Source organism: Diabrotica virgifera, chromosome 10, assembly GCF_917563875.1.
Source record: "Diabrotica virgifera virgifera chromosome 10, PGI_DIABVI_V3a".
NCBI lineage: Eukaryota > Metazoa > Arthropoda > Insecta > Coleoptera > Chrysomelidae > Diabrotica > Diabrotica virgifera.
The window spans coordinates 47,358,107-47,386,035 of NC_065452.1; the positions used below are offsets into that span (position 1 = coordinate 47,358,107).

Here is a 27,929-nt window from a genome sequence, read left to right on the forward strand (position 1 = left end):
GAAATTAAACAATGGATTGGGAACAAATCAACAAAATTCTGCGAAGAACTTATCAATGGACAATAATTGTAATAAATAAACTTCAATAAGAAATAAAAAATTATATCGAAAATAAAAATTGTATCTAAATAGATTTTTATTATCAACTGCGACATTTCTTGAATTATTGATGGCCACATTTATATCACAAATTATATTAAAATTATTATATTTTTATTTTTTCTTGATTAATGTTAGAGTTTTTAGTATTTTTATAAATTTTCATATAACTGTATACATTTATACATTTGTTAAATATTTTTTGTGTTTGTTTATATTTGTAAATTAGTATATTATATTTTTAAGTCTCACGCACAAGGGGTGATACTTTTGTATGTATATTAGTAATATATATATATATATATATATATATATATATATATATATATATATATATATATATATATATATATATATATATATATATATATATATATATATATATATATACAGGGTAGCTCAACTTCAGTGAGTTATTTATGTTTATTTAGGTAGTACTCATTATGCTTTTTATTTTGTAAATCGTTCCTAAATAAACATCATTATTATTATATTATACCCCCCTTAATTGAATATTGTATTTATTTTAGTCAGCCTTGATCCCCACTATGACGCATCGGTGGAACAATCGTACATGGAGCAAATATACAAGACAATTAAAAGTATGGGTCATGGGGCATTCGGTGTTGTGTACAAGGCACAACATAAGTTTGATAATAAATTATACGCTATTAAAAAGATTAAAAATCCCCTAAGAACACTAACGTATGACCAAAAGTACGACGAAATGATTAATTACGAAAAAATTGGATACCACACCAATATTCTTAAATACTATATGGCTTGGGAAGAAAACGACGAGGTCCATTTGGTGTTAGAATTATCCCAAATGGACCTCTCAGATTACATGTTGCACAAAAACACACGAAAATTACCCGAAAGCTTTTTGTGGGATCTTCTCTACGACATGTGTAAGGCGATCCAACACCTCAATTCAAAATCAATGGTGCATCATGATATTAAAGAAACGAATATTGTACTACACGGTAATTGCTTCAAGCTCGTGGATTTTGGTAACATCCTGGAACTACCACCAGAAGAGGAAAGTGAGGTAAGTGCAAAAAAATTCTTCTTCTTCTTCGTGCGACTAGGATTACTCCTGTTTTTCTCTCTCTTATTCTGTTTCAGTTGTTGTTGACTGTGCATTGTCTTTCCACCTTTTCGGCGGCCTTCCAACGGATCTCCTGCTATACGGCTTGTTGCTTTTACAGATGTTCGCTAATCTTTACATGTTCGTTCCAATTTTTCTTTCTTGCTTTTATCCATCTGTTAATATTTTGAATTTTGCATCGGTCTCGTATAATACTTTTGTTGCTTTGTCTGTCTCTTAATGATATGCCCGCTATTGATCTTAATACTTTCATTTCGATATTGTTGATTTTGTTGTTTCGTCTTTCTTGTGTCGGTCCTTGTCTCCGCTGCATATGTTGGGATTGGTCTTACTGTTGTCTTGTATACTTTTATTTTGCTTTCCGTGGTCAGATATTTGTTTCTCCATATGGTTTCTCGGAGACAACCACTTATTCTTACTGCTTTTGTTACTTGCGTTGTGGTCTCTGTTCTTATTATATTCCTGTCACTAGTGATCTCTACTCCTAGGTAATTGAATTTCATTACTTGTTCTACAATTTTGCCGTCTACTTCTAACTTGTTTAAGTTTGTTTGCTGCGATATTGAAGGTATGGAGCTGCCTTTGTAGATCATCCTCAGTGGAAGGAAAGGTCAAGGCCGACGAGGAAGGGAGAAATGGTGCTCCGAAAAGGGGGTTGGTGAGCCAGATTAGCAGCCTACCTACTGTAAAAAGAATCAACGCTCATAGAACCGAACAAAAGCAAATTTTTTTTGCCGTCTTAATACGTTCAGTGTCACGTTGCACAGTGTTCAAAATTGGTCAAAACGTGATCGAAACTAAATTATGTTTAAACTGTAAAATGATCTGACTGAAAAGGTGGAATATTTGTTGGTTAATGGGGGTCGCTTTTTCAGTTTTCATCCCTTCATTAGGAGGAAAAATTAATTTTTTCGAAAATGGACGATTTTAGATAAAAATCCCGAAACAGGTTGATTCTTATTTTTAAATTACAATTTTGCATATAGTTCATACTAGTGACGTCATCCGTCTGAGCGTGATAGGCAATAGATGATTTTTTTAATGTGAATAGGGGACGTGTGGTAGCTCGTTTGAAAGGTTGTTCAATTCTCTCTTTAGTAATATAAACATTCAATTTAGGCCAGAGTAATAAATTGTCTAATAGAAATTAGATGTTCGGTTCCGGTGAAGCATATGGTGTGTTTTTTTGAAAGGCAATAGTACCTTTTGTCAAAGGCAGCGTGCTTTTTTCATTGAATATTTACCCAAAGTATGAAGAATCCAGTGCTAACTATGAAAACAGGTCAATTTACACGGAACTATGTATTTGAAAATACGAAAATAGAATGGTAAGAATGAGATCTTTAGTACAGTGTACGCTCTCTATAACGAACACTAGACACTAGATGTCCCATGAATTCCTATTGAACTATAACACCTCTATAACGAGGTATATTTGGTTATAACGAGGAAAAATGAAATCGAAGAATATGTTTCATTACCTGTTTTTAGAGCAGTAATGCCAATAAATAAATACTCCAACTGCCTGTATATAGAAATGCCTAGCATCTGTGATATTATCGAGGCCAGCGCTGTAATAACCTTATTATAACCGCCTGAAATAAACTTATTCCTTTATCGACCGATATTGAATATTGTAGGACATTTACAATTTACGATGGCGATTACGATACGAGTCTCATTGTTCAGGTTGATACCATGATCAGTCTCATTGATCTCAATAGACACCTAATAAACTACGTAAGAGGCTTCAAAACATTTCAGTATTATTGTTGTCTGATATAACGAGATCCACTTATAACGAGGAAATTAGTCCGCAATTTCAGTTCTCGTTATAGAGGGAGTCTACTGTATTACATAATTACTTAAGTCATATATAAAATATTAGAAGTAAGAATACAAAATATTTAAATAAGTACTGCATACTTCCCCAGGCAGGTGCACTGAGTAATGATGCGGTAATGATTCACCGCACCGTACACGATCATTAGTAATGACAGTATCCCTTCCCGTTTATAGTAACGATATGCCTTCTTCAGTCTCGTATCAACATTGTTTCGAGAAAGTAGTGTTTTTGGTGCGATCAAGCGATTAGGTTAATTATTTTATAATTGCGAACATTTTTAGTAGTTTCTTTGTTTATTTTGTGTAAATTCACAACTAAGGTAAGGTAACTTATTATTATTTAATATGAGCAACGGAATCTAAACAAACAACGGATATGGAAACAACAGTTGAAAGGACGTATGATTTAAGTAATAAATTTTCTGCTAGAGATATAGGGCCTTATTGTGTTTTTTAGAGAGTACAAATAAAAACATAGGCAAGCATTTTCCGGTTAGAATAGGTTTTTATCTTCAGCAGGTAGATGAATTTAAAAAAGACATTCTTGATATCAAACCTGTTGGCTTAAAACGTGTCAAAGTTATTTTTAAAACCTGTATTATTGCAAATTCGCTAATTAATCATAAAATTATTACTTCTAATGAACTAATTGCATATATTCCTAAATTGTTCAACCATAAAAAAGGCATAATTAGAGAGGTTGATAGCTTTTTACGGAAGATTTTATTTTAAAGGCGATAGAATCTAATAGTCCAGTCACAGAGGTCAAACGTTTAACACGGAAAATAGTTGATAATAATACAAATAAAATCGAATATGTAAAGAGACAGCTTGTTGTTTTAACTTTTGCAGGTAATAAAATCCCTGATTGTGTCAAAATTAACACGGTAAATTTTCCTGTCGAGCCGTATATACACCCGATAGTACAGTGTTTACAGTACTTGCGCTTTGGCCACGTTCAGTCGCAGTGCAGGGGTAAACCGCGTTGTAATCAATGCTCTATAGATCATTCAAAAGATTTAAGTTGTGATACTGTCACTGTCAAAACAGTGGGCATCCTTCTATTTCTAGAGAGTGTCCTGTGTATAAAAAGCAGTTTGAGATTAAAAAAATAATGGCCTTCGAAAATATATCTTTTAAAGAAGCTGAATTTATCTATCTTAATCCTTCGTAGGCTAAAATAGCTACCAACAACAGATTCGCCATATTTAATAACTTAGAAAATTTCCCTGAACTTCCCACTTCTACAAACAATGAATCCAGTTATTTATTATCTAATCCTAAAACTAATCGAACCAGTTCATATGCACAAGATTCCACACAGAGTAAGAAACGACGAAAATACAGTTCTCCTCCAGTTTCTCCAACTTTGACTCCTACCATTTTGCCGGTGCCAAAGCAAAGAATAGATCGTCCTCACACTTCAATTCTACCAAACCCTTACCGTGACGAATTTATGACATTCAAAGAGAAAATAATTAGCCAAATATCTACTTTCGTCATAGACACAATAAAAAAATCCAAAATCGGTAAATGATAATAATATTATTAGTTTTATTAATTCAATATTTGATAAAGTGAGCAATAGTGAAGATATAATATTAGAAAATAGCAATTATAACATAACCCAAAATGACAGAACAAATCAATAAAAGCATAGTTCGAATCCTACAATGGAGTTGTAGATCTCTTTTGTGGAATCAAGCGAGTTTATTACATTTTATAAATACGACGTACTGTGATATCTTAGTCTTATCAGAAATATGGCTAAAACCGGGTTACGATTTCCGTCTAAAAGGCTATAACTCTATACAAAAATTGAGGAATTATGGTTATGGAGGTGTTGGCATTTACATCAGTAAACAATTTAACTTTACAAAAATACCTATTAATTACAACTTTAATTCTCGTATAGAAGTATGTGCAGTTCATATTCCTAAATTAGAAGTAAATATTGTATCAATTTATAAACCGCCAGACATAAAAGTAAGCAAGGAGGATTGGTCTAATCTGTTTGAATAATTTGCTGTCTCTACCATTTTCTGTGGTGATTTCAATGCTCACCACAGCTCATGGGATCCAATTCTAGATGATAAGAATGGGAAAATTCTAGTAGAAGCCATGGACAATTCTGATTTAGTAACTCTAAATGATGGTACACCTACACGAATGTCACCTAACGGTCGTAAATCTGCAGTAGACTTAACAATCATATATCCTCATCTAGCTGATAAAATATCATGTGAAGTAACATTAGATACTCTGGGTTCAGATCATTTCCCAATTACTATTAAAATTCAGACAAATTATTCGTCAATTCTAATTAATCCCACGACTAAGTGGAATGATTTACGGCCAAATTGGCAACTCTTTCAGAATAATATAGAAGCAAATTTTGCTAAAAACTCACTAAATAATTTTAAAAACAATACGGAAAAAATAGCATTTCTTTTTGATTCAATTGCATCGGCAGCTTCCGGTTCCATGCCAAAAAAAACCATTTACACCACGTACCAATCTGCCTTATTGGTGGGATGAGGAATGTAAAAATATGATATCGAAGCGCAAAGAATATTTACAAAAATACAAAAAAACTGTCCAATTTTGAAAATTACATAGCTTATCAAAATATAGCTGCTAAAACTAAACAATTCTTTACACAAAAACGCAAGAATAGTTTCATATCATACGTAAATCAACTGAATAAAAGTACACCAATTAAAAAAATATGGGATGTGGTTAGATCTATTAGCAATAAATCCTTTTCCAAAAAAACGCTTCCTCTGTCTGAAGACTTAATAAGTAAAATATTAGATAATCTAGCTCCGGCCTCCGGCATCTGTTTCTAACTTTCTTTCGGAAAATAAAGATAAAAAACCTTTAAATTATGAAAATTCTGATTAATGTCAAAATCTTTTAATATTTCTGAGCTTGATTTAGCACTTAAAACTTCTCGCAGTACGGCTCCCGGATTAGATGGTTTCACTTACAAAATTATATGTAGTCTTCCACAGGTTGCAAAGCTATACTTACTAAATATATTTAATGATTGGTGGATGAAGCAAGACTATTCAGAACAAATTAAAAATATTATCATATGCCTCATTCCTAAACCACAAAACGACTTAAGTTTGCCCTCATCTTACCGTCCAATTTCTTTAATGTCATGCTTTACAAAAACGTTTGAACGATTGATCAAACTTAGGTTAGAACATTTTGTTGAAAGTAACGCTTTATTAAGCGTTGGTTTCCTCGAAAGCGGCACCGACCAACTGCGACCGTAACACTGCGATGAATTACGTCAGATTGCGGTGAAAAATTCAAGGTTCTTGATTCAATGTTCAAACTCAGCAAGCGGTGGATTCCTACGCATCCTTGGAAACCAATGCTATTATTTTGCGTGGTACAGTTTTTTATGACGTCATTCATCGCAGTGGTACGGTCGCAGTTGGTCGGTGCCGCTTTCGAGGAAACCAACGCTTTACCGAGTGCGCAATATGGATTTCGGAGGGGTCATGGAACTAGACGCTGTAACAAATTTAGTGACCGATATTCAAATTTGTTTTTCAAAAAATGAATACCTGCTCTGCTTATTTATTGATTTAAAAGGAGAATATGATGTGGTAGATTTGAATATTTTGTTGAAGAAAAGGATTCAAATGGGTATTAATGCCAAAGTATCAACCAATATCTTGTATATGTTCAAGGATAGAAAAATATATGTTCGAGACCACAATAACATATTACATGGACCACGCGTTATATACAATGGTCTGCCTCAAGGATCTATTCTAAGTCCTTTACTTTTTAATATATATATATATATATATATATATATATATATATATATATATATATATATATATATATATAGTTGATTTGCATGATCTGTTGGATGACAATATGAAAATAATAAAGTACGCGGACGATATTTGTCTATATGTCACCCATAAGACATATGATCTCTGTTTGCAAAAAGTGAACCATGCTGTGAGTTGTTTAAAGAGGTGGCTTTCCTATTCTGGTTTTAGTATATCGTCTGATAAATCGGTACACTGTGCTTTACTAGGCACAGATTACGGACACAAGATTTTATTAGTATCGATGATTATACTATACCTTCAGTTACTAGTTATAAGTATGTAGGCATTGTCCTGGATAGTAAATTGCTATGAACCAATCATATTAGCTATATTAAGCAAAGATGTGAGAAAGGTCTACATTTACTTAAAGTTGTGGAAGTGTACGGATGTATGTTTTGATTTGTTTCTTGTGTTTACACATTTTGTTATTTGTTTTGATTTATGTGTTGTGAATACTAGCTGTAAGTGTTTCAATTTTTTTATTACTACCATCACATCGACCTAGTTAATTTTTGCACATCGTAATCAATTAATCTTGAAAATGACGTATACTTGTGAACATTGTCTTACCCAATATTCTGACTCAGATAAATACAATCAGTTAAGATGTAACGGAGATTGCCGAAGAAATTTTTGTATGAGATGTACGGGACTAAATAAAACCACTACTAAAGCCCTATTGGACCAAAAGTTTTCCCATCTTAGATTCTTTTGTACAATATGTGACTCTCCAAGTTTAAGATATTTAAACGACAAAATTACAAATTTATCAAAAAATCAGATACCTTTAAAGAACTTTGAGGCCTTAATTCAAGTTACTAAAAAACTAAATGACAATTTGCCTGTTTTCATCGAGACTTATGATCTATTAACTAAAAATGACGGTAAATTGGACTATCTTACGAAAAAAATTGACGAGATCCACAAACTAAACAACGTGCTGAATCCTGAAAAGGTTTTAAAATCGCTAAGACAGATAGAACACGACATTTTTAATATATCGTCAGTTTTTTTCGGCTCTTCAGACGAGACTATCAAGGTTGAAATCCAAGACACAAATTCAACTGAGATTAAGTTGGGATTAGAAAGACTCTCTTCAAATATCGGTGAAATTTCAAATCAAATGAGCAGTCTTACTAAAAATATATCTACTATACCGCAAGTACCCAAACTGAAGTGTCCCGACATTTAGAACCAAGTCCAGAGCAAAAGCTAAAAAGTACAGAAGATAAATGTCACTTTGTAGTTATTAGTAACTTGTCCCCAACGTACACCCCTATACAAGTGGTGCACTATATTAAAGAGAGGCTATGCATTAAGGAATATATTAGATGTTACGCACTCCTTAAAGATGCCGACACAACAACTGGCTCTTCGTTCAAAATAGGTATAAAATCTAAAACATCTATTAACTTATTATTTAATAAGGAAATTTGGCCACATGGTGTTAACATTAAATGGTCTATAGAATCTTCCTATTCTGAACCAACGCTTTCATCTCAGTCACATAAGAATCCGAAGAATCTCAGAAGCCCTGTCACCTTGGAAAATCCAATTACCAATTCTCGCAAGAACAAGGATGAAGTAGAAAACACAAACATACGTACAGACAAGCAAGCCATCGAAGTTTGTAAATCTAAGAATCCGTTCCATTCGCCAATAAATTTCGTTAAGAAGGATACTTTAGAACCATCGATAAATCTGGATCCTTTGACCCCACCAAGAGTTCGATTAACCAGTAACTCTAATAGTCGATATCTTCTAGCCAGATTAAGGGAACCGGATATCTTAAAAGCCATTAAACTTCATCTTTCTTATCTACATGACCAACCAGCTTCAGTGTTTTACGATGGATTTACCAACACAAGCGTTAAACTCTTTTTGGCTTCCGAGGGACTTCCCACTAAGACAGAAGATCTACGACAAATTCTGCTAGACTTCAACAATGCCTATGGAATTGGTCCAGATGAGGTGGAAGCTGATCTTAATGCTTATAGGTCCTTTCTCACTTCTGAAAGAATTATCCACCTGCAAAAATCAAGGGAATGTCACCGAAATTACTATTCCGCTGCCTCTCCAAAACGAAATTTTTAAACATCACGACGTGTTCTGAGGGACTAGAATCCTCAAATTGTTTTAGTGATAACAACTTTAGCATGGTTCTGATTAACATTCGTTCTATAGGATACAAAACTGATGAATTGTTTTTGTTCCTAGAGGAATTAGGGTTTCCCCCGGTAGTTGCGGTTACAGAGCACTGGCTTGAAGTCAACGAGCCTTTGTTTGTAGATAAATACACCACAATTGCTAGGTATGATCGTCCAAGCTCAGCTTATGGGGGGACACTAATTTTGTCTACGAGTAATGATTTTTCTTTGGTAACAAAATATGACTTTCTGTTAAGTGAAGCCTCCTTTGAGTTTTCGTTAGTTTACAATAAGAATCTTAATCTTTATATTATTTGCATTTATAGATCACCTGCTTCTTCCGTGGAACTATTTTTTCAGAACCTGCTAAATTTGTTAGATGACCTGCCCCATAAAAGTAGAAAAATTTTATTCGGGGACTTTAACATTGATTATGCTGCTGCTTGTGCTACACGAATATCCTTGGTCAACATATTTGAATCGTATGGTCTAACAATGCACGTTGATTCTCCTACAAGGATTACAAAAACTTCATCTACCATAATTGATTATACAGTCTCAGATTTCTCACCACTTGATGTCCACTCTACAATTATTAATGCTGGACTATCTGATCATGAAGCAGTTTATACGAAGTTTAATATCTCCAGCAAACCCTCCTCGAAAACCCGACGTTTAGGCAGGATTTTTTCCACCCGGAACTTTCGTAAATTCCAAAATTTATGCTTAACCTCTGAGTGGCGCTTTCCTGCCATGGACGTGAATAATAATTTCAGTGAATTCTTAGATAAGCTTATTTGTATCTTCAATAAAGCATTTCCTTTAATTGCAATTAAGCCAAAACATCACAAACCCTGGACTACTAAAGGTATCCGAATATCTTCCAAGAATATGCGTTCTCTTCTCTATATCAAGAAATTTACTACCAACGTCTCTATCACTGAATATATCATCAAGTACAGGGCAACCTATCTTAAACTTATAAAATCAGCTAAAAAAGTCTACTACCAGAACCGCCTGGGAAGCTCCAAAAGTGTTGCAAAAGAAACTTGGTCCATAATAAACGATCTTCGAAATAAAACCCACACTGCTCAAACATTTTCCCTTCCAGACCCTGAAAATCTAAATGAATACTTTGTTAATGTGAGTAAAAATATTACATCAACTATTTTGCCACAACAAGATCCCATTTCATATCTCCCTAATTCAAGAAAGGTCTCTAATTCATTCTTTATAAAACCAGTCGTTAAATCTGAACTAATCCAAACAATTAATAGTATCAAAAGCAAATCTTCCTGTAGTACTGATGGTCTATCGATCAAAATTTTTTCTAATCTTCCAGAAAATGTGTTAGAAGTCCTCATCTCACTAATTAATGATTCTTTTGAGAAAGGTAAATTTCCAGAGTACCTGAAGACAGCCATCATTATTCCTCTTCATAAGGGTGGTGAAATATATAATACCTGCAATTATAGACCTATTGCACTACTACCGGTACTCTCCAAAATTATTGAGAGACTCATAAAAGCCCGACTTATGTCCTTTCTAGTTGAAAACAACATTTTATCACAAAATCAGTTCGGCTTTTTAAATAATAAATGCACCACTGATGCCATGTTTTCTGTACTACATGAGGTATATCAAGCACTGAACAATAATCTTTGCACTGCCACCGTTTTTTGTGACTATGCCAAAGCTTTTGATTGTGTAAATCACAACATTTTGATAAAAAAACTAAATTTCTACGGAATTAGAGGCATTTCTTTAGATTGGTTCCAATCTTACTTGGAAGGTAGGAAACAACTGGTTAGAGCAAATGATAAAGACTCTAGTCTCAAAAACATTGTATGTGGGGTACCTCAAGGTTCAGTATTGGGTCCTCTACTTTTCCTTATCTTTATTAATGACATCACTAATTTAAAAATCGATGGAAACATCTTTCTTTTTGCTGATGATACCAGTATCACTTGGAGCAACTCAAATATTGCAACTCTTCATGCTGCTATAACTTCTGATCTACTTACAATAAAAACCTGGTCTGACTCAAATTTACTCTCGTTTAACGTAGATAAAACAGTAGCATTGTCTTATAAAGGAGCTCTTCAACCCTTACCTCTTAATAACAGCCAGATCAGTACCGTTGATTCTGTAAAATTTCTTGGCATTTTTTTAGACAGCAACCTTAAATGGTCCCTCCATATCGATTTGTTACGGAAGAAACTGTCTTCAGCCTGCTATGCTATAAGATCTGTTTCGAATGAACTCAATTTAGCATCTTCAAAAATAACATATTTTTCTTTGTTCGAGTCACATCTTCGTTATGGTCTTCCTTTTTGGGGTTCTGATACAGCTGCCCAATTCGATGTTATTTTCAAATTACAAAAAAGAGCTATAAGATATCTGTTTGGCCTCAGAAGAACAACACACTGCAGAAGTTACTTCAAAGATCACGGAATTTTAACCCTTCCATCTTTGTATATTTTAGAAACTGTTTGCTTAATTCGTAAACATCTACATGTCTTTCCACCAAGACCTAATCATCACTACTTCACGAGAAATTCTACGTTTGACGTCTATTTGCCGACCCCGTCCTCGGAGTTAGTAAAGAAATCGATATTATATTCCGCAAAAAAAATGTACAACCATCTCCCCCTACAACTAAAATCTGCACCATCTTTTCCCAAATTCCGTAAACTGACAAAAGCCTACCTGTCTGAAAGACCATATTATTCAGTAGAAGATTATTTTAGTCAATAACTAAGAAATTACAGTACCCTTTGCACAAGTAGTATTTTTATTATTTTTTTATCTATATTTGGGTGTCATATGCAGTAGCTTAACTTTTTAACTTTTAAACTTTTTTATTAATTATTAGGTAGACTATGGATTTGCAATTTATTTAAATATTTGCAATTGATTATTTCTGTTTTAACTTCGATTTATTTATTTATTTTATTTAACTTATTGACGATTTATGTAATTTTAGTAAATTGGATTGTTACTGTTTTGTTTTTTTTTTACTATTTATAAGCTTTGTCGATAAAATTGTAAAAATTTTCATGGCAATAAAGCATATTTCTATTCTATTCTATTCTATTCTATGTTATATGCAGAAAAAGTTGGAGAGCTCACCCTAATACGTCTCTCATGTTCTATAGAGCTTACATAAGATCGATTGTGGATTATGGATGTATACTATACGGATCAGATTCTACCAGTAACTTAAACATATTGGATCGCATCCAAGCTAAAGCACTTAAGTTATGCTTGGGCGCGATGTTGTCATCACCAAATCATGCAATTCTTGCTGAAGCACAAGAACCTCCTTTATATCTTCGTAGACAGTATTTAGCTGCAAAACATATGGTTAATAAATATAGGTCATGTAATATGTATTTGTCTAATAAAATTAACTTAGTTAATATTGAAAATCTCACCAATCGTTACTGGCCAAAATAACGTTCCCCTCCTTTGGCTGATGCTTGTATTGATACCTACCCCTATGAAAAGTGGATTCATAACCACAGTAAATACCCACTTTGCGAATGCAAATATGGCACCTTAATTGTTAAACCGAGGGTCATATTTCCTGTGTAATCAAATCTATCATCCTTAAATAATGTGATCTTGAAATCCATTTTGGGAGCACAGGATAATGAAGTTGCAGTATACACAGACGGATCAAAGACTAGGGACAGCTCGGGTTTTGCCTTTTATGTACCATCCACTGGTCATACACAGCTGCATCGTGTGACGGACTTTACTTCTATCTTTACAGCCGGAGCATTAGCAATTAAAAGAGCTCTGCAATGGTGCTTAGAAAATCAGGTTAAGAAAATTGCTATTTTGACAGATTCTCAGTCAGTACTATTGGCATTACTTTCTCACCCAACAAAACATTATATGAACATTATAATATATGACATAAGGAAAATTATTCAATATCTGGGAAAGCTTGACAGAAAAGTTCGTTTCATTTGGGTGAAAGGACATGCTGGTATTATTGGCAATGAGCATGTAGATATAGCAGCTAAGAACGCGTGCCATTTAGAGAATATTATCTATGAAACAGACGCAAACGATCTTTTAGCGATTTTCAGAAATAAAATTAGAAGCGATTGGGAATCATTATATACAAGTATTAGTGAAAAATCGCAAAGTCACTATTAAAGGATACATAGAGATTTGCCAAAGAGCATTCCTCATCTCACCTTCCCTGTATCCAGATGATATTCTTCAATCATTACTAGGTTGAAATTACATCATGGTCGTTTCCCGGCGCACTTACACAAAATAAATATAATAGATTCGCCGTTATGTTCTTGCAATAATATGTCGATAGGCGACTTAAACCATATATTTTTCGACTGCACTAAATATACACTTGAAACATTGGAACTAATGACGGAATTAAATAATATAAAATTTCCTCTTCCAGTAAACATTTCAGCACTCCTTGCTTTATTTGATAAAAGATGGCGGCACACATAGTGAAAGCGGTTTCCGCTAGCGGGCAAACCGCGCGGTTCTCGCGCGCGGGTATGGTAACACAGTGAAGACGGGTAAAAGCGAGAGAGATCGTTCAAATCTGGCAGTTGCGTCTACTACTTGTAGCAAAATGTCGTCTTCCGATGATGATATAATTGCTTTAGATTCTGTTTTGACTAAACTGAAAAGAAAGAGAGTTGATGTACATCCTATTAATCGAGAAAGATTAATTTATGGAGAATATCATCATCTATTTCAAAAATTCAAAGATAATGAACGATTCTTCCAGTATATGAGAATAACTCAAGAGACTTTTAAATATATTTTGGAGAAAGTGGAGTATCGTTAAAAACAATATTAAACGCTCAACTTACAGTTAACCAACAGAATATCGAAAGAGTTGAGAATATACATATCTGGGTACGAATTTAAATAGCGAATGGGACTACTCAGAAATTAAACAGCGAATAATAAAAGCGAAAGCAGCATACTTTAGAATGAGACCCATTTTCAACAGTCGAGACATATCATTAAAAACAAAATACCGTCTGTTGAAATGCTATATATTCACAGTTCTGCTCTACGGAATGGAAGCTTGGACACTAACTGTTACATCTATGAATCGGATCGGCTATGAGCATCTTACGTATATCCTGCGTTGACCGAATTACTAACGTGGAATTCCTGCGTAGAATGGGGAAAGAGTGTGAATTTCTCATAACCATCAAAACAAAAAAAAAATAGAATATCTAGGACATATAATGAGAAATCAAGAACGTTACGGCCTTCTCCAACTGATTCTCCAAGGGAAGGTATGTAAATGGTAAAAGGGGACCGGGAAGAAGACGCATTTCCTGGCTTCAAAATTTACAAAAGTGGTATAATACCACTACCACTGAACTGTTCCGCGCTGCGGTAGACAAAGTCAAGATAGCCATGATGATCGCCAACATCCGGAACGGATAGGCACTTTAAGAAGAAGAAGGAGTATCGTTTAATTAAAAACTGGTGTAATTTACATAAGCAGGCTATCCTTCCGTAAGAAAGGCTTGTTATAACATTGAGGTAAGTAGTTTTGTTGTAAATTTATTTTTCAAGTACTGATTTAGTTAATAGTTAATACTGGAATGGTTTTAGAAATACCTAAGTCACACAAAATTACGGTTTCAATAAGATTGACTTTATTACTTTTGTTTATTATAATGTACAATTATTTATAAAATTAATCCATGGAAAACTATTAATTCTTATTATAAAAGAGCGAATAAACTAAATTATCATTGCAGTAAACATTAAAACCGCGCGGAAAAAACTAAATTCTCATTCTAGCAAAAGCGGTCAGGCGGATTGAGGCGGTTGGCCCGCGCGGACCTGCTTTGACTATGTTCGTGTACATTTAAAGACGTGCATTCTTTTTGAAAACGTTTAAAAGCGGGTCCCGCTAGCGGTGAACCGACTATGACATATTAGTTAATTTTGTGATTAGGACGAAAGTAGCCATTTGATCTTTCTTACGTTATAGTCTGTGGCAAATAGACTTTGTCTGATGCCAAACACACACACACATATGCCTTCTTTTTCTTTCTTGTATGTAGGCTTTAAAGGCTGTTTCTTCTTCAATATTAGTCTCCTAAATTGTTTAAATTATCGCAATGCCAATACTTTTTCGTCCATTTGTTGACTTATCTCGTGCTATTCGTACTATCCTATCCTCTGCCATTCTACTAATTTGTTCATTCCACTCCTGTTTCCGTTTTGTCACCCATCCATTTATGTCTTCTACATTTCATGCTCTTCTTATGTTTTCGCTTCTCCCCTATCCAACAGACTTTTCCCTGATACTCGTCGAAATATTTTCCTCTCTGTTGTTTCTAGTAGTCGTCTCGTTTTAGATGCGTCAGGTCTTGTCTCCGCCGTGTATAGGATTAATTGCTACTTTATAGATTCTTGCTTTTGTGTCTTGTCTTAGGCGTGTTCTTCCAGATTGTGTCATTAATAGATCCCGTCGCTTTACTTGTTTTTAAGGTTAGCTGTCGTACTTCTTCTTCAACATCTCCGTAAATAGTTAGGGTACAGTCGGGGAATGCCGGCCCCCTAAGCTATTTTGTGAATATCATCTTTATTGATAACACAAAAATTCTAAAAAATTGTCAAATGTAAGATAGAAAACAAAGAAACCAAATATATATTACCAAAATAAAGAAAGAACAAAACTAAAAAATATACAAAGGAATTCTTAAACATATCCATTGGCCGTCATTACCTTCCACGGTAAGGTGGAAGTAACCATTCTAGTAACTACTAGAATACAATTTACTATTTAAAGGCAAAAATGGCAAATAAACGTTTTACGTTCAGTGTCTACACAAGCCGCATGTGCCATGTGCCCACTGACCACACATTACGCAACGCAACCACATCTTCGGGTGTTTTCCCATATCGCCGCATATGATACAAATATCTTCATTAACTTCCTTTTCCAATGAGTCATCATCGGATTCACCTTCTTCTTCAGAAATATCTATGACAGTTCTCGTCAATGTCTCTTTGCAGTTGCGTTTAGGGATTGCTCTGATTGTAGTAGTTGTGATTTGTGTTTGATCGGGTGAATTATCATCTTTAGCTTACGTTTAATACCTTTATTTTTTGCATTTTTTTTTCATCATATTCTGTAGTTTTTTTTTTCATTTTTTTTTCATCTAATAATGCTTTCATTGGAATGGATGTAAAGATCTCTGAATGTTGTTTACTGTTGCGTTGCTGCTTCTTTGCTGTCTGTATTCCTGATGGTCCAAGTAATGGTAACAAATCAGAAAATGAAACTCCATCAGCGGATTTATGATTGTCATTCTCCTCAGGAACTTCTGGTGTTACTTTATTTTTATTTTGAAGAGTTTCATTGGTATCAACAGCTTGTACAGGAGCAAAAATTACAGCAGGGGCAAAATCTTCCTCTGTAAAACGGTCGCGATCTATTGAAAATATTCCTGTTTCCTCGAGACCTTTAACTGCCTTTTCAGGTGTAGCCACTCGGCTGTAGGCTTTGTTAAATATCTCTGCTATTTCATTGGTAGTTATTCTTTCACGTACATGACTTTTTAAATAGTTGGTACACTCCGTATTGTAAGCAGTTTTTAGTGCAAAATAAAAAGAAATGTCCAATGGTTGCAGCCGATGCGACGTGTGTGCTGGGATAGTAACAATAATAACTCCATTTTCTTTACAGAAAGTGTAGGCTTCCAGCGTGCAATGCGTAGCATGGTTGTCAATAACTAGTAGCACTGGATCTTCTTTGGTCGCCTTAACAAATTGTTGAAAATGATGAAGCCATTGTACAAACACCGATTCAGTTATCCAACCATTATCGGTACAACAATAGAGTGCAGCTGGTGGACCCAGGGCCTATTTTACCACTAGGCCCATGAGGCCCCTGCCTCGGGCCCGCATTTTAATGGGGCCCGAAAACATCACTAAAAGAAATTTTGTATTGAAAAAACAAAATAAATTTTCAAAATTATTTCATTTTACGAACAGGAAATGATAACAAATTAGGTTAGAGTGATATTCATAAACCATAAGTCCATAAACCATTCTTAAACCATAAACATCATAAAACTGCAATAAGAGTAGGTATAATAGATTGCCTTGTCGGCACCAATAACAATAAACAAAATTTATACACCACTCCGAAGGAATAACAAGAGGTAGGATTAAAACGAGCTATCGTCACGTATTGTCATATTTATTTAAAATGCACTTTTAAAAATTTTAATATTTAGTTTGATGTTTAATGCCGTTTTATGCAAAGATAAGGTATTGCTTGCTTGTATGTATTAGTTTTCAGTCCTGTGCTTTTTAAGTTAGTTCAACTAATATATTCATTAGATCATTAGTCGTTTTATTAAATTTCTTTAAACACTTATTTTCTTTATCTAAGTAATCGTTTCGTTATTATTTAAGTGACACTGAAAAACGAAAAAAGCAAAAATTAAGAGAACAGAAACGGCAGGGACAAAAAGATGCAATATTATCTTATTTTACACCTCAAAACAGTGCGCAAAAAGGAAGTTCGTCCTCCCATTATGTTATTCTTCTTCTTGTTCTATGGCCCTACAACCCAAATTGAGCCTTGGCCTCCTTTATTTTTTGCCTCTACACTTTTTTATCTGTGACTGCTCTTATCCATACACGGACTTCTAAAAATGCTTGTGCATCGCTGGTTACTGTGTCTTCCCAGCACTTTCTAGGCTTTCCAACCTGTCTCTTTCGCTGCATCCTAGCGTTCATTGCTTTTTTGGTAGCCTATCCTCTCCCATTCTTATCACATGTCCAGCCCATTGCAATCTTTGTATTCTAATGAAGTCTAACAGGGGTGTTTCCTTATAAAGTTGATAAAGCTTGTTGTTGTATCGAATTGTGAAGATTCTGTTTTCCCTCGCAGGTCCCAGTATTCTCCTCAGTACTTTCCTTTCGAATGTGTCGAGCTTGTTTTTGGATGTTTCTTTCAGGATCCATACTTCACCGCCTTAGCATGCTATTAGTCGAATTAAGGTTTTATAGATTCTCATCTTTGTATTTCGGTAGACACTTCTAGACCGAAATATATTGGAGAGGACTAAATAAGCTCTGTTTGTCTGCGGTATTATTTTTCGTATATCTGCATCTTCTGATCTGTTGGCATATACATATTTCTACTCCCAGGTATGTAAACTTTCCAACCGTTTCAATGTCATCTTCAGATATGTGTGGGACTATATTTTTGTCTTTTTCTGTGTTAATTTCCAGACCTGGCCTTTTCGTTTGCTTTTTTAACTCTGCGTATGTTTCTTGTGCTCCTGTTCATGTTCTACTCATAATATTAATATCATCGGCATAAGAGACCAGTTAAACGGTTGTGTTGGTCAGGAGGTTTCCTCGTCCAGTTTGTATTTGCCTAACCGCATACTCCAGTGCCAGGTTAAACAATGTTGGGGCCAGCCCATCTCCTTGCTTTAATCCCTGCGAAACTTTGAAAAAGTGTGTCCAGTGGTTTTGTACTCGTACACATACCTGAGTTTCATACATTGTGGCTTTAATGAGTCTAATTAGCTTGTGTGGTATTGCCAATTCAGCCAATATATGAACAGCTTATTTCAGAAAGGGACCTAAGTCAGTCTTTTGGTATTTTTTGTTAAGAATGGATTTATTCACTATGATGGTAGACGTATAGTTTATTGTAGAAAGGAACCAGGTTAAATATATTATAATAATAGACAAATCGTATGGCGAACTTTTCGTTTACTACAGAAAAGCAGTTTATATCCAGACATATACATATCTCGAAAGTTAGTTAACATGACTCGAGTCCCTTTCTGAAATAAGCTGTTCATATAGTATAGTCCAGCGTTTCCCAAACTTATTTTTCCGTGGCCCGGTTATTTCTGTGCTTATCTTTCGTGGCCCACTAATTTTTTGCATAGCCTGGTGTGTGTACAAGAAAACATAATTAAATATTTATTACAGTTTTATATATTTTAATAAAGAATCATTTGCTCAAACACTCAAAACACAAATGTAATATAACAAAATAATAATCAAATATTAATCACAATGGTTTGATGATAATGGTTTGTGATATTAATGAGAAGTAGATGTTAATTTTATCCTCAGCTCCGGTTCGACTTCCAAATGGTTCCAATATTTATTTTTAAGGAAAAGCACTGTTAAAAACCCTATCTGACACTTATAGGTCGTAACAAAAGGAATTAGTAATGTTATCGCTTTTTCTGCTAAAACTGGGTACCTACTCCTGGCGGCAAAGCAGCCAAAAATCTATTAATGGTATTTTTTCTAATATGTCTTTGAGTGCTTTATCACACGATAGTTCAATTACTGACTCAACATACGTCCATTGTAAATGGATACCTTATTCACGCTTTGTTACTGTGGATGGGGGAAAGTATTCCTTCAGATTTGCCTCTTGCAGGACCTCCAGTCCTAGCAGGTGTTTCTTGAAAGCCGCTGAAATTTCATCCGACAATGAATTTACGATATTATTTTTTTTAGTTCTGTTAGCTTTGCAAAAGCTTTGTAATTTCCTGCTTCCGCGCGACGTGTCTACAAATTAAGTTTTTTGTTGCAGCTTCCACCTTCTCTTGTACTTTAAATACAGTTACATTGCTACCTTGTAATGTCATATTTAAATTGTTCAAGAAGTCAAAAATATCACAAAGGTAGGCTGCCTTGATTAACCAATTGACATCATGAAAACTGTCTTTAAATTGAAATATTGCATTCCTAGCCGTTGGTGGATGTGCTTCTAAGAATATTGAAATTTCTTCCTTCAATTCAATAGGTCTTTCTAAAACATTCCCTTTTGATAGTCAACGCACTTCGTAGTGCAAATTAAGATCTTCATGTTCACTTCCCATTTCTCTGCACAAAGCAGAGAATACTTTGTGAGTTCAGTGGGCGAGATTTTATGATTCGGTTTATAGATCGGTTCTTCATAGATTCTTCATAGAACCTTCTTCATAGATTCGGTTAATAAAATCAGTGGCATTTTTTTGACAGTCAATACCTCTCTGTGGATGCTAAATGCACCCAAATACATTCTGGTGCTAAGGCTTTGATCCCCGGAAAAAGTACAGTATGAGTGCCTGCCATTGTTCGTGATCCATAGCTACTAAGTCCCACACATTTATTCTATTCAATTCCATTATCACTAATGTAGCTCTAGCAATTAGATTAAATATTTCTTCAGCTGTTGTTCTTGTTGACAAAGATTTACAAAATAGAAATTCTTCGTGAATAGTATTTTCAAAATCGTCTCTTACAAAACATATTAGATTAGCATTATCTGATGTGTCTGTACTTTCATCGAGTTGCAAGGAAAAATAGTTATAGTCCTTTAAGTAACATATAATAGTTTCTTCAATATTATCTGCCATCTCCACAATCCTACGCTTTAATGTGTTATTTGATAGAGCCAGCGAATTCACTTCTTGCTTTTCCTGCTTTTCATCACATATTATCCGAGATGCTGCTATTTTCATTGCTAGAACTATTAATTTCTTGGCAATTGTGTGTAGATAACCTGTTTCAGCAATTAATTTTGATATTTCATAAGAAGCCAGTACAAGGTTTTCAGATTGAGCGTTCTGAGAAAATTCAAAAACATATTCTTTATGGTAGCTATTAATTCTCTCTTTTTATTTATAAAAAAAAACGTATTCGTCAAAGCCAGGCGACCCGGCATTTTGCTTTCGTGGCCCGGTACCGGGTCGCGACCCACTATTTGGGAAACGCTGGTATAGTCTGTTCCTTTTAACTAAGTCGTATGCCTGTTTGAAGTCTACAAACATGTTGTGAACATGAATGCCGTGTCCCATGATTTGCTCAAGACCTGCTTGACTGTAAATATTTGATCCATTGTCGATCTTCCCCGTCTGCAGCCCGTCTGATACTCTCCAATTAATATTTTCTACTTGTGGTTGGAGCCGCTGGTTTATAATATACTTACGTGAGGACTTTATAATAATAGGTAAGTACCTAGGTAAATACCTATAGAGAAATTCCACGGTAGTTTTTGCACTTTAAACAATTCAACAATGTTAAAAATATAAATTGTGTTTATTGTTAATAAAAATTTAAATTTCTGGTACAACTATATTTCTATTAAATAATTAATACATTTAAAAATTTATTATTATTACTATTAAATTTTTGTTAGGGGTCCGAAAATTATGTAGTGCCTCGGGCCTGATTTGAAGTAAAATAGGCTCTGGGTGGACCATTTCTCTTGAGCTTAGCGCTCATCCTTTTCCGGGCATAAATAAATAATGGTGGCACATAAATGCCAGAAGCGCTTATCGCACACATAATAGTGGTTGTTTTGCCCCTTTCAGCACTAGTTATGAAACCCACTCTTCTTTGTCCTTTTTCTGTATATACTTTTACAGGTTTCTGGACGGTTGTTATTCCGGTTTCATCGGCATTAAAAATTCTAGTGGATTGAAATTTATACTTGTCCAACACATTGGATAAATTGTCGTAGAAGCGAGTTACTTCTTCATTGTTAAAAGCCGTTATTCGGTTTATACTGCTCAGGTCTTCTTAAACTAATATTGGGATTCCTCTTAAGAAATCCCTTGAGCTAAGATTTACCAGCAGAGTTACTGTTTTTGGAAAACGAATTTTTAATACCATTTTTTGTTGCATAAGTAAATGCACATCGTTTAATCTCCACTGGTGTTATACCGTAAAATAATTTTGAAGCTTTGATAACTTGACTTGCCAATAGCTTTTCGTTCTCTGTGGTGCATACATAGTGTGACCAACTCCAATTCAGCCGAATCCGGGACAAGACTGAAAAAAATACCTGAAATCCGGAACTTTTCAATGAAAATCGGGCCATTTTTTTAGAAGACGATAATTATCGTCTTCTGAAAAAATGTATCGTCTTCTAAAAATTATAATTAAAATAAAGAAACGAAAAAAAGTTCATCGATATAAAATGCATGCGTTTTGGATGTGGTATTAGAATTAAACTCTAAAAATTGTCGACTTTTTTTCGTCCCACCAATTCAATTTGATGCGAATTAGAAGAATAACGTATTCAAAATTTCAAAATAGAATTTTACTAAAACGTTTAAAATTCGGATGGCCCGGAAGCCTGGTCCGGGACGCCGGGACACGACTTCGTAATTCGGACCATGTCCCGAATTTTTCGGGCTAGTTGGTCACACTATGCATACAGGATGACGTCCCATATTAGGACCCGAAACAGCATTACCATTTCTAAGTCTGTCTTGAAGAGTGCTTCTAGGAATACCAAATGTCCTAGAAACCTCCCTGGTACTTCTACCATTACGAATCGCATTTAACGCGGCTTCCATTTGGTCTGAAGACCACATAGCTTTTGCAGTTTTTCTGTGATATTTAGTGGGCATCTGTAATTAAAATATTTGTTTTAATAAAAATTTTATTCTAATTATTTACTTAAAAATATTAGTGATAACATACCTTTTAGAATTCCTTTACACTATAAGAAAACACGTTAAAATATATTTAAGCATCTGTCACATTACTAAAGCAGAATACAGTCACACCAGTGTTCTGGTAGATGGCGCAGCATGTTACATCAGCTAAAATATTGTTTACTATCGAAAAATTTGATGGCCGGCATTCCCCGACTTTACCCTATATCTATTCCCAGATATCTAAACCTTGCTACAGAGCGTTTCACGTTTAGAATAGAACATTGCGGAGATAGCCCCATGTATTTCTTATGGACGATAGAAGCGCGTCGATGTCACGCCGTACTGATTAGAATGAATCGTATATCGGCAGTCGAGTATTTACCCGTACGCGGAGGTTTGGAAATACTGATCTCCGTAAGCGTAATGTTCTATTCTTAACTTGAAATAAAGATTACCTGCTTTATTATTTTCCCATCAACTTCGACTTTACATCTTAGTGGGTATTTAGATGTTGTCATACATTAATTTTTTTTTTCTGCTGATATTATCATATTGTATTTCTTGGCTGTTGTAGTTGTATTGAAGATGTGTGTTAATCTTTGAAGCTCGGTGATCTATGATGTGCCGAAATCAGAAAATCCGCATTCACATCATTACTGTTCGTCATTTCAACTTCGTCAAGCGTACACGATCATTATCAATGTCATTCTGATAAAGTAATGTCATTATTAATGACCGTATAAGGACCCTATCAAAAAGTTCAATATTTGATTTAATTTACAGACTGAGGGAGCGACAGCGAAACGTGCCCGACCGGGTAGCTATTCTCATAAAAGGGACATGTATAATCTTGGAGGGACTCTCCAAAAGATGATGGTATTCAGGGAGTGTTATAATCCCCGTAAGTATTGATTACGACACTTAGCAAATAAGGGAAAGTCAGCATCCAGTTGGATATATACAGCTAGTCTAGATAATAAGTACAGTGTGTTCAATTAAGTCAACATCATAAGGAAGCTTTTCCATTTTTAGTTTTATGAAAAAAAGCTATTCTTTATAAAGAGTTCTGCATGTTCTAAAACCTAAAATACAATCACCAAACATTCAATTTTTTTAACCATATACGAAAATATGGACACACAATTAATATTTTTTGACAAACCGCTATAATATATGACTATCGCCCGGTTTCATAACCAACTTAAAGTGAACAGTAACTAAAGTTCACTTTAACGTTGACATTTACCCATACAGGGTGATTGATTAGTAGGGTAAAGCTCAATAGCTCCGCTATAGTAATAGATAGCAATAAAAGTTAATAACAAAAATTTTAGCCACCTTTGAGCTTCACATTACAAAATTAGTTAGAATGTTACAGGGTGTTCGATAACACAGTGGCAGACCTAACTTATGTTTTTTTTAAATGGAACACCCTATATTTTATTTTATATTGGAAATCCTGTTAACTTCTCCATTACAAAAATATAAAGGTTTGTAATGTTATACAGGGTATTTACAAAGTTATAACCAATTTTGTATTAAAAACTACCTTTTTATGTAAATGCAACAAAAAAACAAAGAAAATTAGTAATAAATTTTACAAAAAAACAAACAAACACAAAATACAATATTTTGTGAAGACAATTAAACACTACTTTTGTATGTAAATGTAACAATGTAACAAATAAAGAACAAAACATAATTTATCAGTAATACATTTTGCAAAAAAACATGTTTGAAAAAATTAGAAGCTACTTTTAATAAAATATTTTTAATATTTAATTACATAAGGTGTTCAAAATTATCTCTCAACACATTTATGTACACCTAAAAACGATCATTGAATGAGCTAATTACTCTACGGAAAATTTGTAAATTAACACATCGAAATACACTTTGTATTCTATTTTTCATCTCATCCCACTTGTTGTTGGAGGTATTGTATAAACTTCATTATTAACGTAACCCCAAAAAAATCAGTCCAGTTTATTAAATTCTGGTGATTTGGGTGGTCACGCTACTGGTCCATTGAAAAATGAAACTATCTCGAAAACTAATAAATTTAGACATAGGGAATGCTATCTAAAAATTAAAGTACGGTAATGGTACTTTTCAATAGTGATATAAAATACAGGGTGTTCCATTTAAAATTACTGAGAAAATAATGTACTTGCGTTTTGACTCACCCTGTATTTGATATAAATAAAATTAGCAATATCGACCATTCTTGAAAATTTTGACAATACGTTAAAAAATATGGCATTAATAAACCATTGTTTTGCTTATTTTTATTTATACAGGGAGTTGAACTTTTTACGATTTTCATATAAAATAAGTTAAAACTTTGTAAATACCCTGTATAACATAACTTTAATCTTTTTTAATCTTTATATTTTTGTGATGGAGAAGTTAACAGGATTTCGAATTTAAAATAAAATATAGGGTATTCCATTTAAAAAAACATAAGTTTGGTCTGTCACTGTGTTATCGAACACCCTGTAACATTCTAACTAATTTTGTAATGTGAAGCTCAAAGGTGGCTAAAATTTTTGTTATTAGCTTTTATTGCTATCTATTACTATAGCGAAGCTATTGAGCTTTACCCTACTAATGAATCACCCTGTATGAATTGCATTGATAAAGGTACCAATTTAAAACTTAAAGTCCACTTTAACTGATTATGAAACCGAGCGTAATAGTCTAAGAGCTAGTGAACCCTCCGACTAACCGTCTCTTCCTGTAAGGCTAGAAATTTGTATAGTGATAATTCATAGTACACCAAGGCTAAAAACTATGAACTGACCGGCATCAGCCCTGCACGTGTATCTACCAGGTGAATCGAAGAGTGCATAGTTTAGGGGGTAAAATAAACTTTCTCCTGTAAAGTTTAAATTTAAGTGTGTGTTTGAGTAAGTCATTTAGAAGAAATGTGGACAATGACAGGCGATTCTGAACAGCATAAGACCTTGCCAGGCGAGGGGAAAGATTAGGGTTTTTTCCTAAAATTATTTTTTTGCACCGAACAAAGTTTTTTAGGTTTTTTGAATCATCCCAAACAGAAAATGTCTGTAGTGACTTTTCTCTTCTAGGTTAATACTTTTTGATATATAAGCGATTAAAAATTTAAAAATTGCGAAATCGGCCATTATGTTATCGTTTATATTACTGAATATAGAATTAAATAACCTTTCAAATGAACTATCACACGACCCCTACTCCCATTCAAAAAAATTATCGATTACGTCATCGCGCCCAGATGGATGACGTCATTAGTATTATATATTTATGCCAAAAAGTCCTAATTTAAAAATAAAAATATCGACCTGTCTGAGGATTTCTCTTCAAACTGGCCCATTCTCGAGATAATGAATTTATGCAAACTCAAACGTGTCACTTATACTAGTGTCGCGCCCGCTTGATTAGCAATTAAAAAACAAAGGGGTTTTCGATATTGTATTGCAAAAAACTCTTCGGGATTTAATCAATCGATGTTTAAAGAATGTCTACTTACCTTGGCAACATTGAAATTTTCAGTTAAATGTCCGATTCAGGATTAAAAATTGCCGATTTCGCAATTTTTAATCGCTTATATGTCAAAAACTATTAACCTAAGAGAAAAATCACAAAAAACGTTTTCTGTTTGGAATGATTCAAAAAACCCAAAAAAAAACTTTATTTGGTGCAAAAAAAATAATTTTAGGAAAAAAACCCTAATTTTTCCCCTCGCCTGGCAAGGTCTTATGCTATTCAGAATCGCCTGTCATTGTACACATTTCTTCTAAATGACTTACTTAAACACATAATTAAATTTAAACTTTACAGGAGAAAGTTTATTTTACCCCCTAAACGATAAACTTTTCGATTCACCTGGTAAATACACGTGCAGGGCTGATGCCTGCCAGGTCATGGTTTTTAGCCTTGGTGTGCTATGAATTATCACTATACAAATTTCTAGCCTTACAGGAAGGCCGTTACTCGGAGGGTTCACTAGCTCTTAGACTATAAGAAAATTAAATATTCGATGTTTTTTGCATTCTAGGTTTTAGATCGTTTACAACTTTTTATGAACAGTAATTTTTTTTTGATAAAACTAAAAATAAAAGTTTTCCATATTTATGGTGCAGACTTAATAGGACACATTGTATAATTCATTTATTAATTTTTAGCAATGCCTGACTTTTTTAAAAAAACAGTAGAATGGATGAGGGAAACGGAATCTGCCGATAGGCCTTCTCCCGAGGACATACTCAATTTGCAAGAAATGGAAGAAGTTGAAAGAAGGTGGATAAGCGGAGAGCGACAAGTATATACGGTTAGTTTAAACTATATATATATATATATATATATATATATATATATATATATATATATATATATATATATATATATATATATATATATATATATATATATATATATATATGTAAATAATATATGTAAATAGTATACGAAAAGGAAAATTCACACCTTCGTCTGTCCCGCCATCTCGAGACCGGTTTCGCCGTTTATGGCTCGTCAGTCGAACTTTGCTGGACGGATGAAAGCAGAGAATATTATTTCTGTATATCCGAGGCCGTTATACAGCCATGCAGTCATTCACAGACTGGTGCATTCTGAATTATTTAGAAGCAACCTACCTTGCTTGTTAAGGTAAGGAATCTATCTGTCCCTCTACTTTGAGGACACTAGATGGCGCCTGTGATTTATTAGAAAATACCTAGGACGTCAAACAAGAAGGAAATAATTGACACTTTCTACTTTTTAAAAAGTATGAAAATAATATTTAATTAATATACGAAATGGAATATTCACACCTTCACAGAGTTCATCAATCTGTGAATGACTGCATGGTTGTATAACGACTTTGGATATACGGAAAGAATATTCTCTGCTTTCGTCTGTCCGGCAAAGCTCGACTGACGAGCCATAAATGGCGAAACCGGTCTCCTGATCGTGGGGCAGAAGTTGCTTTTCACGTTGTTATTAATCACCCTGACAATTCGGCACATTTTTCAATTCTGAAGAATATCGTTACCTACAATTCTATGCCTAATTTGTTTTAATATCTTTATCTATATTTTTTAGACCATCAATATAGAAAACATTCAGGGTTGTTGGGCGGAAACACAAGAAAAAGAAAACTCGTCAGATACGTTGAACTTACCTTCTTGTTCAAACTCAGGATTATAAGCAGTAGGATTCACGGTAAGTTTAGGGCTGTATCGCACCTTCGCTCAAACTGTGTCATAAGTCAAAAAAGCAAAGTATTGGGAAAACGAAAATTTGTGCTAGAACTTTTCCTGATTTACTTCAAAAACTGTTAATATTAGTATAATAACTATTTTAGTCAGTTACAAAGGATTTTGAAGCTCTACAAAATAGTCTAATGCTAAGAATATTAAAAAATATTTTTTTG

At 34.1% G+C, this 27,929-nt stretch overlaps 1 protein-coding gene across 1 annotated transcript; it reads left to right on the forward strand.

Moving 5' to 3' along the window:
• The first annotated feature begins 673 nt into the window (after positions 1 to 673).
• On the forward strand, positions 674 to 27,703 carry LOC114338100 (membrane-associated tyrosine- and threonine-specific cdc2-inhibitory kinase wee-1.3-like). The gene is made up of 4 exons (XM_028288681.2): positions 674 to 1,150; positions 23,297 to 23,414; positions 26,710 to 26,825; positions 27,599 to 27,703. Exons 1-4 carry the CDS (start codon positions 674 to 676, stop codon positions 27,701 to 27,703), a joined length of 816 nt encoding a protein of 271 aa, XP_028144482.2.
• The last annotated feature ends 226 nt before the right edge of the window (positions 27,704 to 27,929 follow it).